Source organism: Dromiciops gliroides, chromosome 1, assembly GCF_019393635.1.
Source record: "Dromiciops gliroides isolate mDroGli1 chromosome 1, mDroGli1.pri, whole genome shotgun sequence".
In the NCBI taxonomy this organism is placed as follows: domain Eukaryota; kingdom Metazoa; phylum Chordata; class Mammalia; order Microbiotheria; family Microbiotheriidae; genus Dromiciops; species Dromiciops gliroides.
The window spans coordinates 389,577,219-389,595,159 of NC_057861.1; the positions used below are offsets into that span (position 1 = coordinate 389,577,219).

Below are 17,941 nucleotides of genomic sequence, written 5' to 3' on the forward strand. Positions count from 1 at the left end.
CCATTGCAATATCTTGAGGGAAATTAAAAGAAGATCCTGTTCCCCCCAAAAGTTTGGGACTCTAGTTTTAAGGACTAAAAAGTTGTTTTCATATATATGCAATATATATATACACATATATATGTATATGTGTGTATATATATATATACACACACACATTTTAGCTGATTTTCTGACTGTGGTTCACTTGATTAAATATGATGTCCATATTCAAATGTATGATGGGCTTCTAATGACAACCGGAATATTTGGAAGAAGGTTGACTGGCAGCACATTCACTCTTTCCTCACTTACCTTACTCCACATCTTGAATAAAACGATGACCCATTTCTCTTTCTTTCTCTCCTTCCTTCCTTTCTTTCACAGGGCAAGATGAGGGTTAAGTGACTTGCCCAGGGTCACACAGCTAGTGTCAAGTGCCTGAGGTGGAATTTGAATTCAGGTCCTTCTGAATCCAGGGCTAGTGCTTTATCCACTGCGCCACCTAGCTGCCTCAACCCATTTATTTCTATCACTGACACTACATGATTTTCCATTTCCCTTCTCCAACCATTTAAGATATATTTTTTTTTCAAACTCCTTTCCAAGACATTATATGGACTCTTCACCTGGATTCTTTTTTTTTGTCTGTGTCATAGCACTTGCAGACCTGCCATCTTTCTTCAGACCTTCTGTCCACTGGTGGAGGCTTAACTTTCACACTTTGTCCAAAATAGGGCTTAAGTGCCGAGGGACTTGTAATGTGGCAGTAATAAAATGATTTCAATAACATTACAAAATATGTTCTAATCATTTATTTACACAAATTGTTAGACTCAAAGTGCATTACAGAACAGACATTTTTGCAATTTGCCACTCTCATTTTATAGGCGAGGAAACCAAGACTGAAAGACATCTGCTGAACTGTCCAAGGTCCTATTAATGACTTGTAGTAAGAAGTCCATTCCTGAGGCAGTTTTGCTTTTTAATCAACCTCATTCTAAAACATGATTTATTCTTAATAAAACCATGCTGTTTAGTTCACTAAATGCCATTTATTTTTAAAAAATGTCTAATATTTTAAAGTATTTCCCAACACTCAGATAAGCACCAATAAAAGGCTTACCAAATGAATGCACTGTTCTTCAGGGGCCTTTCATAGGTATTATTTAGTATTTCTATGAATGAAAGAAAAAAAAATTCCACTTCATGGAAGACATTAAGATTAAGATTTATTTTTTGAAATATTTTCATTGAGTATGGTTTATTTGAAAGAGCATTGTGGTAAAAATCAGGTAGTGTGAACACTCAGCAGTTTTATCAGACCTGCTATTTGTGACTTTACACAAGTCATAAGAATTATCTTCATGCCTTGGTTTCCTTTTCCATTTCTGCATTATATACAGATGGTACAAGGGAAAAACGAACAGATGTAAAAATACATTGGGGGAAAAAGTGCCATGTAATATAATTATATAGCATACATTAATAATGCTTGTTCATATCTACAAAATTATATGATATATGAAGCATGTGTGATTTTTTTTCAGTGTAGAGAACATCCAATGTGGGAAATTCCTCTGCAGACTGAAGATCAAAATTTGTTTGTGACTTAGTGCTTAAGTCCCAGAAAGTTGCCTGAGGCACACAGAGGTTAAGTGCCTTGACCAGGGTCCACCAAACGTCTGTCAGAGGCAGAATTTGAACACAGGTTTTGCTTCCTATGTCCAGGACACTAATCACTATAACATGCTGCCTCATCTACATAATTAAAACATTAATTTCAAAACTAAATGCATGTTATGTTAAAAACATCAAATATTCATACAATCCATGTTGATGAGTAGGTAGTTGAGCTAAAATATGATTATCACAATATACTGAAGATAGTGGGCTTGGATAGAGTGATAGAGTAAAGGATATCTAGAGATGGGAGGTCTTCATTAAAAATGCCTTGTTAAGCTTTTGTTTTTTCATTTCTCTTGCTAAGGCAGATTGAAAATACATCTTCAATGTTTCTGTGCTGTCATTAAGTGACTATTTCTAGCTTATTAATGTGTCTACCTACCTAGAACAGAAATAGGCCTGGTGCGTTATTTCAGATACAAAACTTAGGAGGGGAAAAGCTCTTTAGACAGGTTGTGCTTACAGTGTGCAAGCTTTCTTTGTGCTTCAGGCTTTTTAGCTTTATCATGGGGACACCTGGTTTGAAGCTTTCAAACCTGCTAGAAATTACAGGTTATAGGAATGAATAGAGACAAATGTTACAATTTATAGAAGGAAAATCACTCTCTGCTGTTTGCTTCAAACAAGTCCTTGTCCTAGGAAGTCCATCAGTGAATAACAAGTGACTTTTTATTGCACATTCAAAGAATATTTTACTTAACTCATCTAAGAAAGCTAATCACTAAATTAAATGAATTAGGGTCATGTGTTCCTTCATCAGGAGACCGAAACTCACTTAGCACATTATTTCTTAAGGTCACAAAGTTGTAGGTAGAAGTTTTAAGAGTTATTTCCTAAAAAGAGACATTTACTTCCTTCTTATTGGCAGGTATTATTCTCAATGTACCCTGCTTTTTTTCCCTCCTGGTGCTTGAAATTATCATATAAAAAAGAGCCCAAAGGAAGTATAGCCAGCTTCCAGTTATCCATGTTAATGAGAGGGAATAACCTGAAGTTCAAAATAGTTCTTTTTTCCTGGGTTAGTTTCTGAGGAGTGTGGTTTCTCTTCAAGGCCTTTGCCTAAGAATAATCAGGAATTGACTGGGTGTATGTTCAAACAATAAAGAATATTCTCTATATAGATTAATGCTTCATTATTGTTACCAAACTTATTTTTTTTAAAGGAGAAAGCATCTTTTCAAATTAAAGACAAATGTAGAAAGGTGAGAATTGCAAAAACGCAAACAAAAACTATTTAAAACTATTATGGGATTAACAGTGCTGTGCGATATACTGGATAGATAGGCTTGATCTTGAGTTAAGTTCAGCTGTTGTCTACATGACAAACATCAATATGTAAGTTCATCAATCCCAGGCTTTGTATAGACCAAATTATTCAATATACTGTAACATATAAAAACTTCAGAAAACTTTAAAAAGACTTATTTTCTTTAAGTCACTGCTATTTACATAATCAAGGCTTTATATAATTGTTTAACTTTATTAAGATGTGAAAATTCCTAAAACGGAAAGAAAAAATAGCAAAGAAAGCAGAAAACAATGAATCCAATGACCCAGTTTACTGAATAGATATAGATGATAACCATGTCCATGTCAAACCACCATGCACGGCTGTCATCCTCAAAGTGCATATAATCCATTCTGTGAGCACCATGTGGAAACTGTCTCCTTGTAACTGGATCTGCACGTCTACGGAAACCTGAATAAAAATATATGAACAGAGTTTTGAAAAGTTGTTTAAAGTAAATTAAGGACTCAAGAGTGAGGCTCGCTTATGAACATTCACAATTCTAACATTTTGTGAACAGAAAAATCTCAGAATCTGACACTGGGTAGTATCTCAATGAGAAGGCCTTAATGAGAGATGACTAGTAAAAGTAGACTGATTTTCATAGCCATGAGATTATTAAAACTCTATTCAAACAAGTTTGTCAATGTCAGCGACAAAACAGTTATCTGTAATATTTATTTTTAAAGGGGAATAGAGATATGGTTTTATAATCATACTATATGAGCTGTCAATGTTGGGATAAAACTCTACCCACAATTAATTAAGGATTAAAAGAAGGGCAGAAACATTGGAGAAGGTCAGTTTTGACTTTATAGGGTAGGTGCTGACAGAATACACTTTATGGGAAATATTTCTCCACAGCATATCTTGATCCTAAGACTGACTTTTTTTTTTTTTTTTTGGTGAGGCAATTGGGGCTAAACGATTTGCCCAGGGTCACACAGCTAGTAAGTGCGTAAAGTGTCTGAGGTCAGATTTGAACTCAGGTCCTCCTGAATCCAGGGCTGGTGCTCTTTCCACTGTGCCACCTAGCTGCCCCTAAGACTGACTTTTAATGCTATTTTGTACAATGAGTTAACTTGCTAATGTGGACACAAAACAAAGTAAAGAGGCTGCAATATACCAAAACCAAGAGGCAAGAGAAAGGTAAGGGGACTTGTGATTGACAGAAAAATGTTTCCAAGGACAGGGGATGGGCAGGAAAAGAGAAGGAAGCACAATATTATTTATCTACATCTATGGGAAGGGTGTACCAATTTGTGATGTGACATATGCATCCATTAAAGTTATCAGTCACTCAAAACCTTTATTTTTGTCATCTGTTTACATGAATTAATAAGTGCAAGGAACTGCTGAATGAAGACTGCTGCATGCTTTCTTAAGGGTCAAATTTAGTACCACACCCACCTATATTTGAGGAAGTACCACATCAGATGAAGGTCATGTCAATATCCATTCAAGATGCCCAAACTTTGGGAGTTATGTTGATGACTTTAAAAAGGAGTAAGATGGAGGTGTTAAGGATGAAAAAGGATAGAATTCACATATCAACAGGGAAAAATAACCACTGCAACCAAGATTAAATCTTCCCAAAAGCCATATTCCCTAAAAAGTATATCTATGGACTACCAGATTATGACTTACCAATGGATCAAATTTATTTTCTGGTCGATGATTCTTGGAAGAGAGGAAGGAGGAGTTAACAACTACCTTAGCCATGCACAAAGAATCAACTTGCAGGCTTCTCCAGTTGGGAATGTGTGTAGGGGACCCTATCATGCAGCCATTCATCAATATGCCACTAAGCAAACAACTTAAACTGCATCTTGCTTAACTTTTCTGAAATAGATGGAGGCCATTCAATTCAATACATATTAAGTGCTGGCCAGGTGCAAGGCATTAGGCTAGAAGCCAAGAAGAAAAAGGAAAAACAAAACAAAACAAAAAACCACAAAACACAGAAGTCTGTATTCATGTCATTTTCATTATACTGGTGGATAAGGGCATGTATACTTTGAGTAATCCAAGGTAATTTGAAGAACAAAACTGAGCTGGATCAGGGAAAGCTTTAAAGAGGCAGGCAACCCCAAGCTGAGCCTTGGAAGAAGCTCTCTCTTGAAAGGCAGAATTAAGGAGGGTGTGCACTCCAGGCTCTGGGGACTTCTTAAGGGAGTGTACAGAGTGGGAGAGATGACACTGAATTTAGAGGCCGCTAGTACTATAGTTGGGTTGGAACAGAGAAATATGAATGAGATGAAAAGAAAGAGGATCTTATATACTAAGCTACAGAATTATTTTCTCCTAGAAGGAATAGGGAGCCATTGATCATTTCGAAGATCTCTACCCTATCATCCCAATTAAAGTTTTCCACCAAGTTCAAATAGTTGAGGGGAAAGATTATAAAAGCTGACTCATATTCTAGCACTGGTCAACCAGGTCAGATATAAAGGTGCTCTTTGAGGAGTTTCTACTTCTATTGCCACAGATAAAGAGTGATCTGGCTGAAAGGTAGAGAGAATTTCTAAGGCAGTAGAGCTATAACGTTATTGGATGGGAAATGGATATGTTTTAAAATTTTTAAAAACTTTTTTGGAGTTGGGGGCCATAACATTTTAGTGATACATTTTTGCATTACAAACATTTACAGATTACCCTTACTCTTGTAAAAAAATTAAACTGTTCTGTAAAACTAATAGTACAATAACCTAGTCTGAAGGTGCAAGCACTGGATTTTTAAAAGAATAAATGGGTACTTTGGAAAATAAAAATTTATTTGCCCACATCCTGGACAAGTTTGACTTGATGATGTGGTTTGACTAAGACATGTTGAAAATAAAATACTAAAACAATTCACAATTATTGAGTTGGGGGGAGGGTAGCTTAACTCTTGTTTCTCCTTACTCTTGTCATTTCCTTTGAACAGTAATTCATTGTTTATTAACACTTCTTTTTTAAAATAGTATTTTACTTTTTCCAATTACATGGAAAGATAGTTTTCAACATTCATTTTTATAAGACTATGAATTCCAAAGTTTCTCCTTACTCTTGCCATTTCCTTTGAACAGTAATTCAGTGTTTATTAGCACTTCTTTTTTAAAATAGTATTTTACTTTTTCCAATTACATGGAAAGATAGTTTTCAACATTCATTTTTATAAGACTATGAATTCCAAATTTTTTCTTTCTCCTTCCCTACTTCCCCTTTCCCCTCCCCAAGATGGCAGGGGCAGCTAGGTGGCACAGTGGAGAAAGAACTAGCCCTGAAGTTGGGAGGACCCGAGTTAAAATCTCACCTCAGACACTTACTAGCTGTGTGACCCTGGGCAAGTCCCTTAACCCCAATTGCCTTAAACATCTGGGGCCATCTCCAGTTGTCCTGATACATACACACACACACACACATATACACATATACATACATACATATATACGTATGTATGTATGTATCTTGACACTGGACCCAGATGGCTCTGGATGAGAGAGTGAGGTTGGTGATCTTGCACAGCCCTCCCTCACTTAAATCTAATTCACTGAATGCCATGACATCACCCTGATGTCATGGTCCTCTTTGAGACCGAAGGACAAACAACAACAAACCCCAAGATGGGAAGTGGTCTGATACAGGTTATATATGTGCAATCATATTTAAAACTTTTTATATCACAAAACTGAAAAAAGAAAAGTTGAACCTTTGTGCTTTTAGTACATGCTAATGACACATAACAATATTTGGTAGGAAATTAGTCTGAAGTTAAATCTGAACTCTAAGACATTCTAACACTTATCTAGACTAACTAGTGATAGGGAAGGGGCAGCCCACAGTGGCACAGTAGATAAGGGGCTGAATCTGGAGGAAGACCTGAACTCGGATCTGGTCTCTGAAACTGAATTATCTATATGACCCTGGGCAAGTCAGTTGTTCACCTCAGTTTCCTCAACTGTAAAATGGAGATAATAACACCTACTTCTCAGGGTTGCTGTGAGGATCAAATGATGTAATGTTTATGGAAAGCTCTTAGCACATAGTAGGTGCTATATACTTATTTCCTTCCTGTATAGCAATGCTAAATAGCAAATCCTGCATTTCCATTTGTTCTCAGGGGATTTAAACTAAGGTAAAAAGGTGAGATGAGGCTGAATGCTGTGACAGAAAAAGCTGTGTTCATCTTCCAGAGAAAGGAATTGGGTTAGGGTTAGTCTGAGGATTAGGTTTAGGGTTAGAGGTGGAGACAAAATTACGCTTAGAGTCAGAGTTGGAACACAGTTCTCTTGAATACCATATAATTCTATCTTGAAGCATTTACCTGCAATTCTCCTATGTTTGTTGAGCACTGCTCGTTTATCCTGTCTCTACCTTGTTCATACATAGTTGTTTTAATGGTGCTTCCCCTATGTGTCTGTAAGCTCTTTGAGAGCAGGGACAATCTTTTGCCTTTCTTTGCATGCCAAGTGTTGAGCACAGAGCCTGGCACATAGCAAGTGCTCAATAAATGCTGACTGACTGGCTGGTCTCCATTTCCACAGATGCAACATGCAAGTACAGTACAGGGAACCCTCTCACTTCATTCTTGCAAGAGAGGGTAGTGAAGGGACAATCCTATCTATTGACCTCTGTAGGGACCAATTTTTAATTGGGGAATGTTAGCTATGCAGCTCGCCACAATATTGGGGCAAGGAAGGAGACCAACAGCCTCCCTCAAAAACAGAACAGGATTTAATAACAAGAACAAACTTAAAAACACAAGCAAGATCAGTAGAATTAAGGGAAAGGAAATAAAATGGGGGAAGGGCAATGCTACAACCTGAATAACACCACCACCCAGGAATCTGCTGAGAACACACAGCAGTGTCCTGTCGCCTTCCAGCTTCAAGCTAGGATGGTGAAAAACCTCCCTTCTACCCAGCAGACCCCAGGCTGACCACACACAGCCCCCAGCCAATTGGCTGGCAGCTCTGACAGTCACATGACTGCCCTCACTGGGCTTCCAGTCATTATAATTTTGCCAGGCCCATGTAGGCGTTGGCGAGTGGTGATGAAGGGAGGTGCCAGCCATGGCAACGGTTACAACCAGTGGGTAGAGCACTGTGCTGTTTGTGGAGGCCCTGCGGCTGAGCCCCAGGCCAGTGCGCGCCTGGGTTTTTTAAATTCTAGCCAAAAGATGGGGTCATAGAAACCTCAAATAACAATTCTTTACACCTGCAAACAAAACCCCCCAAATTGCAGCATATGAGGATGCCCAAAGCAGCCCATCTTTATAGACAGAAAAAGCAGTCATATCACTTTTAGATGCATTTCCCTTTGAGGGGAAAATGAGGGGCAGGGATGGCACAGGAGGAGGAAGAAGAACTACAGCCTAGTCCTATTCTGCCCCCTCCCCCATTCTTCCACACAGATCTAGAAAACGTACCAGAATGAATTCTGATGGGAAATCCAAGAAAAAGTCACTATGAGTCACTTTTTCAGCTTGAAAAAGCACAGGCATCATGGATAAAGAGTGCTGTGGACTCTGAGGATGGCGTCTGGCCTGAAGTGCATTAGGCAGAGCACTCTAGCACAGGGAGAGCTTGTGTACAAGGCAAAAGGAGGTTCAAGACCCAAACCAGGCATCAGGACCTCTTCTAGGTTTTGGGAACTAGTGTCAACTGGTAAGCTGTCTCTCACTGCTCAGTTCCATGTACACAGTCAAAGAAAACTGATAAGTTAACCTGAGCTCAGAGTTGGTATTCCAGGATAAGGCCCAGCTGCAGGCTCTAGGTAGCATATCAAGAGAGGAGCGCATTCAGAAAAAAACAGGAACAAGTCCCTCCAGGAAGAGGGGGCAGTGGAAGCAGTCTCAGTTCTAACCTATTCTGTATTCTGCAGAGGAGTAACTGGAGCACAAATCCCAGACCAAAGGGAACCAGCAAATGTTACTCTGAATCAGGGGGCTGATGACTGCTGAGTTTAGAAACATCTGACTACTGCTCAAACCCTGGTCTGGAAGTAGCAGGGCTCAGATTCTGTCCTGAATCAGACCACTTGGAGAGCATTGAAATCTTTTAGGTCCCCAGTCTGAGATGAAACTTAATGTTATACAAATGTAAGGTATTACTTTCAGTCTGGAAAAATAGATCCTTTTAGTTTTTAAATTAAATTTTCTTTTTGTCAGTTAACACAAGGATTTCTTTTCTTTCTTTCTTACCTCCTCCCCCATCTACCACAGAGAAAGAAAAAAGAAAAACAAAATCTTTGAAACAAATAGGTATACATAAGCAAAACAATTTCCTCCACTGGCAGTGCTCAAGAATGTGAGTCATTCTATTCATCACCTTTCTTTTGGGAGATGGGTAGCATTCTTCATAACCGGTCCTCTGAAATTGTGGTTGATCTTTGTGTTGATCATTGTCTTTCACATATCAATATGAAAAGGCGCTGTGGTGTGGGAGATAGCTGTGGCCTTGGGAGAACTGGGACTCCTATCTCTCATAACATGAGTTATGTTACCATGGACTAGTTACTTCTCAGTGCCGCAGGCAACTCTCTAAGATGATCAGTTACAGATAAGTTGCTGCTTGGTGGAGGGAGATTCTAGACAAAAAATCTACAGTCTGAGATTTCCCACATAGAAAATCACCAGACAGCTAGGTGGTACAGCAGGTTCCAGTCCAGCCTCAGACATTTATTAGCTGTGTGACCCTGGGTAGGTCACTTAATCTCTCTTAGTCACAGTTTCTTCAGCTTTAAAATTTGCATGCTAATAGCACCTATCTTTTAGGGTTGTGAAGAGTATATGAAATAAAATTTGTAAAATGCTTAGCATAGTACTAGGGAAAGAGTAGGTACTAGATAAATACTAATTGTTGTTGTTATACTTTGGTTTTTTGTTGTTGTTGTTGTTTTTTTAGTGAGGCAGTTGGCGTTAAGTGACTTGCCCAGGGTCACACAGCTAGTGTTAAGTGTCTGAGGCTGCATTTTAACTCAGGTACTCCTGACTCCAGGGCCGGTGCTCTATTCCACTGCGCCACCCAGATGCCCCTGTTGTTGTTATTCTTTTTTTTTTTGTTTGTTTTACCTCTTTTATTTTTATTTTTTTTTTTTATGTTGTTGTTATTCTTAACAAATCTGAACCAAAAAATCTTTGAAGGTGTGTTAGAGCTTAATCAGAAGTCTACTTTTCTGGGATCTATAAAATCTGCTGATTTCACTAATATTTTGATTGTGTGTCCAGTTTTAAAATATAGTGTCAGAAATTGGTAGTATATTTTACTTAAACTTTTATTGTTGTTCAGTTTTTGTTTTTGTTTTTGTTTTTTGTTTTTGTTTTTTTGTGGGGCAATGAGGGTTAAGTGATTTTCCCAGGATCACACAGCTAGTAAGTATCAAGTGTATGAGGTCAGTGCTTTATCCACTGTGCCAACTAGCTGCCCCTGTTCAATTGTTTTTCAGTTCTGTTCAGTTCTTTGACTTCCTGACTTCATTTGGGGTTTTGGTAAAGATAATGGAGTGATTTGCCATTTCCTTCTCCACCAGTGAGCAAACAGGGCTCACAAAGCTAGTGTCTGAACACAAATTTGAACTGGAGTCTTGCTGACTCCAGGCCTGGTCCTCTATCCACTGTGCCACTTATGTGCCCAAACTTTTATAAATATCTGTTAAACTTAAGTGCCAAAAATAAAGATGGATTTTTTTGCTCCTGGATGATAATATAAGTTCTGGCATCAGGAGTATTTTTATTTACTTTTCATCTATAACTTTGAGTGTCCATTATCCTTTTTCTAAAGGGCTCTAATTAGGCCTGCTACATGTGATTTACTTTTATTTATTTTAACTTTCACAGCAAATACATGGCCAACTCCCCCCCCCAAAAAAAAAAAACCCTAAGGAGGCTATTTTTGCTTCAACACTTTAAAATCATCTTGTAATCAGCATACAATTATGCAAACATTTGGTGACATTAGTTATGATTGGATAGTTGCTGGAGTCTAGGAGATTTAGAAAAATAAATACAATCCCTGGTTTTTGTCTGTATGTAGGATTTACTTTAAGTAAACCAGTATTAAATTTATCCTAAATTAGACTTTATAATGTAATCATTCAACATTTAAGAATAGGATTTTTTATATTGCAAATTCTATTGTTATTGTTCCTGCTGAAAAAATACAAAGTATATAATGTTTTGTTATTCTAAATTCCTGAGATATATATATATATATATATATATATATATATATAATGTATGTATATGTGTGTATGTGTATATATGTGGAATAAGCTTTTCTTGTGAATTTATGAGTTTTATGTCACTCTTTATTGAATATGATATAGTAGCAGATAGAGAGCTAGTCTTGAAGTCAAGAAGACCTGAGTTCAAGTTCTGCTTCTGACACACATATATAGCTAGCTGTGTGACCCTGTACAAGTTATTTATCCTCTCAGTTCTCAAGGAAATTCTTTAGTACTATGAGTTGAAAAGCAGGTATCTATCTAAACTAGTGAGAAGGAGTTTCCTCACTAGGAAATTTCCTACTCCAATGAAATCACAGGATCAGAACCATCATTCCCACCTTTCTCCCAGCTCCCTAAATTAGGAAACAAAAGACATTTGGAAAGTAAGAGCTGAAAAGGTCATCTCAATTCTAATCTGTGAATTTAACCCAGTTTGAGGCATTCAAAAAAAGTAATTACCAGTCACAAAATACAAAGAGCCCATTCTGTTTATGTGTTTGTATGGACAAACACACAAATATGTGGAGTATTTCCAGGGTATATGGCAATTCAAAATGATCCTGATGTAGCCTTAGCCTAATGTCTTGAGTGGGTATGTGTGAATAAACACATATATACTTTAAAAAGGACCATATGCAAGAATTTTGTATTAACAAGACTTCAGATATTGTTATAGGATTTATCAGTCAATCAATATAGGATGTGTTAAAGGTTTACCACTGGTATAGAAAGACAAAAAAGGAAAGCTATTCTCTAGAAGCATACTTTCTATTAAGGGAAATAACACGTACACAGACAAGTACATATTAAATAATTTCAGGGGCACCTCTAGCAATGGGAGCCTAAAGAAAGACCTCAGGTAGGAAGCAACATTTGAGCTGAGCTTTGAAGACAGCAAGGGATTCTGAGAGGTAAAGGTGAGGAGGGAAAATATTTTGGGAACAGGGGTTGGTTGGTGGTTGTCCTTCATTCTTTTTTTTTTTTTTGGTGGGGCAATGAGGGTTAAGTGACTTGCCCAGGGTCACACAGCTAGTAAGTGTCAAGTGTCTGAGGCTGGATTTGAACTCAGGTCCTCCTGAATCCAGGGCCAGTACTTTATCCACTGTACCACCTAGCTGCCTCCGGTTGTCCTTCATTCTTTTTTTTTTTTTTTCTGTCCTTCATTCTTGAAGGCTGTTGTCCTTTACTCTTGAAGAGGACCAAAATGATGTCACTCTATTGGGGTCCCACTGGCTGACTTTACCAATATGAGCTCAGAAGGCTCTCAACGTCAGAGAACAATTGAGGTGAGAGGGTGAAGTGGTAGATCTTGGCTGATTAAAAGAAAATATTAAAAACCACAGCACCAGGATCTCAAAGCAATTGCAGTGTTCTCCAAATATATCTTGAGCTATTCTACCTTTGTTCACATTTGTCCTAGGTCTGGAGTGTCCTCCATTCCCTTCTTTGTTTGTTGAATTTCTCCTTCATCCTTAAAGCTCAAATCTAACTGCCATTTCATTCATGACATTTTCCTTATTGTTGCCTTTTTGGTAGTGACTTACACTTAATTGTTTGACATAACACTTTTTGTTTTACACCTCGCTGATATATTTTTCATATAATACCATACCAATACAGTTATCTGTGTTGGTGTTTTATCCTCTACTAGAATATAAGCATCATGTGAAGCTCTATCATAGCTAATCTATATAAGCAACCCCCTCCCTGACCTTCCCTACCTCTGCCAAGCACTTAGGGCAGTATTTTAAACATAGCAAGCAGTTACCAAATATTTATTGAATGCTTTTTTTTTTGCTGTGCAATTTACATATATGAACTGACATGTTTGCTTAGTTTTAAGTGATGCATGTAGCACAATTAATACTTGTCTATAATTCCATGGATTCCACACCATGGAAACAGTTTGTGTAAAACATTAAGGCAGTTCTCAAAGCATATCTAATTAAGACCATATCTCCATTGTACTCCATAATTAAAGGATTCTGGTATAATCTATGAATTCTTTAAAATCTCCATCTCTCTGAAAAACGAACACTCAATAAACTGCATACAATTAGCCCATCGTTATTTACCTCTGTCACCATTCTCATGCTTTAGAGGGAAGCTTTTCAAGTTACTTGTAGTGAAAGAGAAGAGTTATAATTTAAGGCATTAGTGAACTGATGGGCAATAATGATTGGAAGAAAGCTGGTATACAGGAGGGAGTACTATCAATCAGCCAACATTTACTAAGCATCTACAATTTGCTAGAACTGGGGACACAAGAAAATGCAAAACAGTTCTTTCCCTCAAGGGGTGTGTGTTTTATGGTTTTTTGTTTTTGTTTTTGTTTTTTGCAGGGCAATGAGAGTTAAGTGACTTGCCCAGGGTCACACAGCTAGTAAGTATCAAGTGTCTGAGGCCGGATTTGAACCCAGGTACTCCTGAATCCAGGGCCAGTGCTTTACCACTGCGCCATCAACGAGTGTGTATTTTAATGGGAGAGACCAGATGTACATATATAAATATATTCAAGACACAAATACGGCAGATACAAGGTAACCTTGGAGGTTACCTAACTACCAATTGAGAGGGCCAAGAAAACCTTTCTTCCACAGGAAGTGGTGCTTGAGATGAATCATAGAAGAAACCAGGGATTGCAGGAAGTAGAGGTGAGAATGGAATGTATTCTAGAATGTGGAACAGCCAGAGAAAATGCATGGACTTGGGAGCCAGGAGGTTTCAAACAGCCAAGAAGGCTGGAAGTTTGAGTATGTGGAGGGAAGTCAAGTGCAAGAAATCCAAAAAGGTAGGAAAGGGTCAGGTTAGAAAGAGCTTTAAATGCCAAAAAGGGTTTATATTTGATCCTTGAAGTAATAAAGGGCCCATGGAGTGTGTGTGTATGAGTGTGAGTGTGAGTGTGTGAGTGTGTGAGTGTGTGTGTGTGTGAGAGAGACAGAGACAGAGACAGACACTTATTTTAGGAAAAATCATTTCAATGATTATTAGAATAAGGAGAAAGTTAAGGCAGACAGACCTGTTGAGAGGTTACTATAATAGTCTAGGTATAAGATGATAACAGTCAAAAGCTGGTGGGAAGATGACTGGGGAGATGGCGGAAGTGAGGGATGTTGTGGAGACATGTGACAGAATCTGGCAAGTGACTGGATTTACAGGCTGAGTGAGAACCACAAGATCACAGATTTGGAAATGGAAGGGCTTTTGGTGGCTATCTAGCCTGACCCCTTCATAGTTGAGGGACTGTGATCCAGAGGTTTAAATGAGTTGTCTAAATTTACTCAGGGGTAGCCCAAGTATGATACTGAGGTTGTGAAGCTGGGTGAATAGAAATATGGTGGGTGGTTCCCTTAACAGGAACTGGGGAAGTTTGGAAGAGAGGTTGATTTGGGGGAAAGAGATGAGTTCTGTTTTGCACATCTTGATGCGATGTTTATAGAACCTCCAGTTTGAACTGTTCAATAGTGTATGATGTAGAGATACAGTTTAGGAGAGAAACAAATGTAAATATAGATCTGGCAGCTAGGTGGCACAGTGGATAGTGTGCTGGAGTCAGGAAGACATCTCTCTTCCTGAATTCAAATCTGGCCTCAGGCATACTAGTCATGTGACCCTGGGCAAGTCACTTAACCCTGCTTGCCTCAGTTTCCTCATCTGTTAAATGAACTGGAAAAGGAAATGGCAAACCATTCCAGGATCTTTGCCAAGAAAACCTCAAATGGGATCATGAAGAATCAAACATGATTGAAAAAGACTGAACAACAAAAACCAAATCTAAAACAAGAAAGCTGATGAGGTCACCATGGGAGGGAATATAGAGATAAAGGAACCCAGAACAGATACTAACCAGAGTTAGTGGTCATAATGTAGATGATGATAATTCAACAAAGGAGGCTGAGGAGTGGTCAGAGAGGTAGGAAAACCAAGAGAGAAAAATGCCATGAAAACCCAGAAAGGAGGGCATATATAGGAGAGAATAGTTAACAGTGCTAAATGCTATAGTAAGGTTAAGTGGATAAGGATGGAGAAAATGCTATTAGAATTGGCAGTTAAAAGATAATTGCTAACTTTGAAGAGAGTAGTTTCAGATGATTGAAGAGGTTGGAAGCCAGACTGTAGAGAGTTAAGATGGAATAAGCATTTATTAAGCACCTACTATGGGCCAGGCACAATGCTAAGAGCTTTACAAACATTATCTTATTTGATTTTTACAACAAGCCTGTAAAGTAGGTGTTATTATTATTCTCATTTTATAGATGAGGAAACTGAGGCAGACAGAGTTTAAGTGACTTACCCAGGGTCACAGAGCTATTAAGTATCTGAGACTGGATTTGAATTCAAGTCTTTTTGACTCTAGACCCTGTACTCTATCCACTATGCCTGCCAGCTGCTTTTTAAGATGAAAGTGAGAGGAGAGGAATTGGATGCACTAAATACTGCTGGCTTTCTCAAAGAGGCTGGGTGAGAAGGTGAGGAGGAATATAGGATGATAGAGTTTTTGAAAAATGAGCCTTGGAAATGTTTATAGAAAGCAGAGAAGGAAGTAGATAGGAAGAAGAAAAAGAATAAGGTCTGATTTCATTAGCATAAGGAACATCGGGGTAAAGAAACTCCCTCTACCGATGTTGTTGGTACTGTCTCTGCAACTTCTTGTCTTAGGGAGTTGTATAGAGCAACAAAAATGTAAGTATCTTGCCCAGTCATTTTGGTTTCAAAACTAGCTCTCTACCTAATATACCACTGTGCCTTGATTGAAGATCAAAAAGAGGTGACACTAGTGGAAGTAATATTGTGGCAAAGATAGGGGATGGGATTACGGAGATCCCATCCCTTATATCATATATGTGTATGTATATATAGGCAAGGAAATGGTCCTTTTTCCATCAGAAACTGGAATAAAGAGGGGGAAAGGAGAGAAAAGGAGGTAATGAGAAAAGGTGGTGAGAAGATGTCTTGGGTCTGGCCTCAATTTGTTTAGTGAGGTATGAGGAGAGACCTTCAGGAGAAAGGGCTGGGGGATGAAGTACCTCCACCTGAGAAGAAGTATGGAGATAGAGTAGTAGTGAGTGGGACAGGGATTCACTTAGAGAGTAATAAAATGATTACCTTGCTGCAGGTAAGACCGTATTGGGCCTAGTCATCTCCACTCTTGTGAATAGGGGAGAAGGAAGTGGATGATGATAGTACTTTATGGTTGTGGTTTGTGAGATGTGATAGCATAAGGGAGAAGAGGAGAGACTGGTATAGACTCGAACTGATTCATGAAGAGTTCAGTTACTAGCCACTGTGGTTCTCCCAGTCACAGCGGCCTGCTCTGCAAAATGGAAATTATAGTACCTACTTTGGAGAAGTGTTACAAGCATCAAATAAGGTACTGAATATAAAGCACTTTGTAGACCTAAATGCACTAAAGGCCACCTATTATTATTACAATTCTCTTCTTGTTGGTAGATTTTTAAAAATTAACACTACCTTAATTTCTATAGCATGTTAAATGAACACAGATTGTACAATGTAATTACCATGAAAACGATTTTTAAAAAATAATGCATGTTGATTCTAACCTCATATACGTTTGAAATGTGAGGAGTTAACATATTTTTCTTTTCAATAGTGTTCAATGGAACTAGTAGCATTTTTAAACAGTGGGTAAATTACAAGCACATACTATTTAAATGCTAACAGTATGCTCGATGCTGTGTAGCACACAAAGTTAGCAATGAGACATACCCTTCTGGCAAGCAGGCAGGCAAAGGGAAGGGGTGAGGAAAGACTTTTAACAAATGAAGGTATTAAATTACGAGGTCAGGAATATTTTATGTGGTTGTATTGCTTTTTACTCATTTTCACATGCCCTGATGTGATCAGAATAGCTCTCAGAAATGAAAAGCTTTTTAAAAAAATCTCCACTGTTAGGCCTGAAATCAGGCAAAGGCTCATTTGGCTGGTGTCACACAGAGTTTTAGAGCTCAGTGTCTTTCTGGAGAGTCTCTGATTCATTACCTTAGGCTGGCACAGCTTGGAGTGGATTGAGTAAAATAAAAATAAAAAAAAACCCCAATAATCAAACATATTAATGCTGTGCTTTTTCTTTGAGCCTAACAATGAACTAGTTGAGCACACTTTAATCTGAAGAACACAGGGTATGGTGATACTAGAGAGCATTTTGAACAATTTTCCCCAAGTGCTATGATCATGAATCTCTTTAATCTCAAGAATTTTTTTAACAAGGTTTCAGTCACCTCAATGAATTCACTATCTCCGGAAGGGGTTGGATATTTGGAGATCTCTGACTGAAAATGTGGCAAACATCTGACCTGAGAAATTAAATAATGAATTTGGCCCCACAATTGTTACTGAAGAAAAATGATTCCATCTACTTATGAACAACAGAAAGACATTTAGGAGGAAAAACACAAACCCTTAAACTAGAAGCTTCTTGTTTCTTCTATGTTTCTTTCTGCTAATATTTCACCTCTCCCTGTTTAAAAAATCCATTCATTTATTAATTCATTCATCAGGTACTTATTTACTGATGGCATTATCATTAGCATACAACTGTGGTTGGTGCTGACAACAGTTTCTTCAAGCTTAAAAATGGTCAGGGGACTGGATTAGATAATCTTTAAGGTCCTTTTCAGACCTAAGATTTTTTTTTTGGGGGGGCAATGAGGGTTAAGTGACTTGCCCAGGGTCACACAGCTAGTAAGTGTCAAGTGTCTGAGGCTGGATTTGAACTCAGGTCCTCCTGAATCCAGGGCTGGTGCTTTATCCACTGCG

General features: G+C 38.2%; 1 protein-coding gene across 3 annotated transcripts in view; it reads right to left on the reverse strand.

The window, feature by feature from the left end:
• Positions 1-779: 779 nt before the first annotated feature.
• Positions 780-17,941, reverse strand: part of RNF180 (ring finger protein 180) — a 219,807-nt gene continuing 202,645 nt past the window's right edge. For all 3 annotated transcript variants that reach the window (XM_043978732.1, XM_043979930.1, XM_043979404.1), the window contains one exon: positions 780-3,364. In XM_043978732.1, the coding sequence (XP_043834667.1) occupies positions 3,165-3,364 (200 nt within the window). In that variant the 3' untranslated portion in view covers positions 780-3,164. The remainder of the gene's footprint in view (positions 3,365-17,941) is intronic.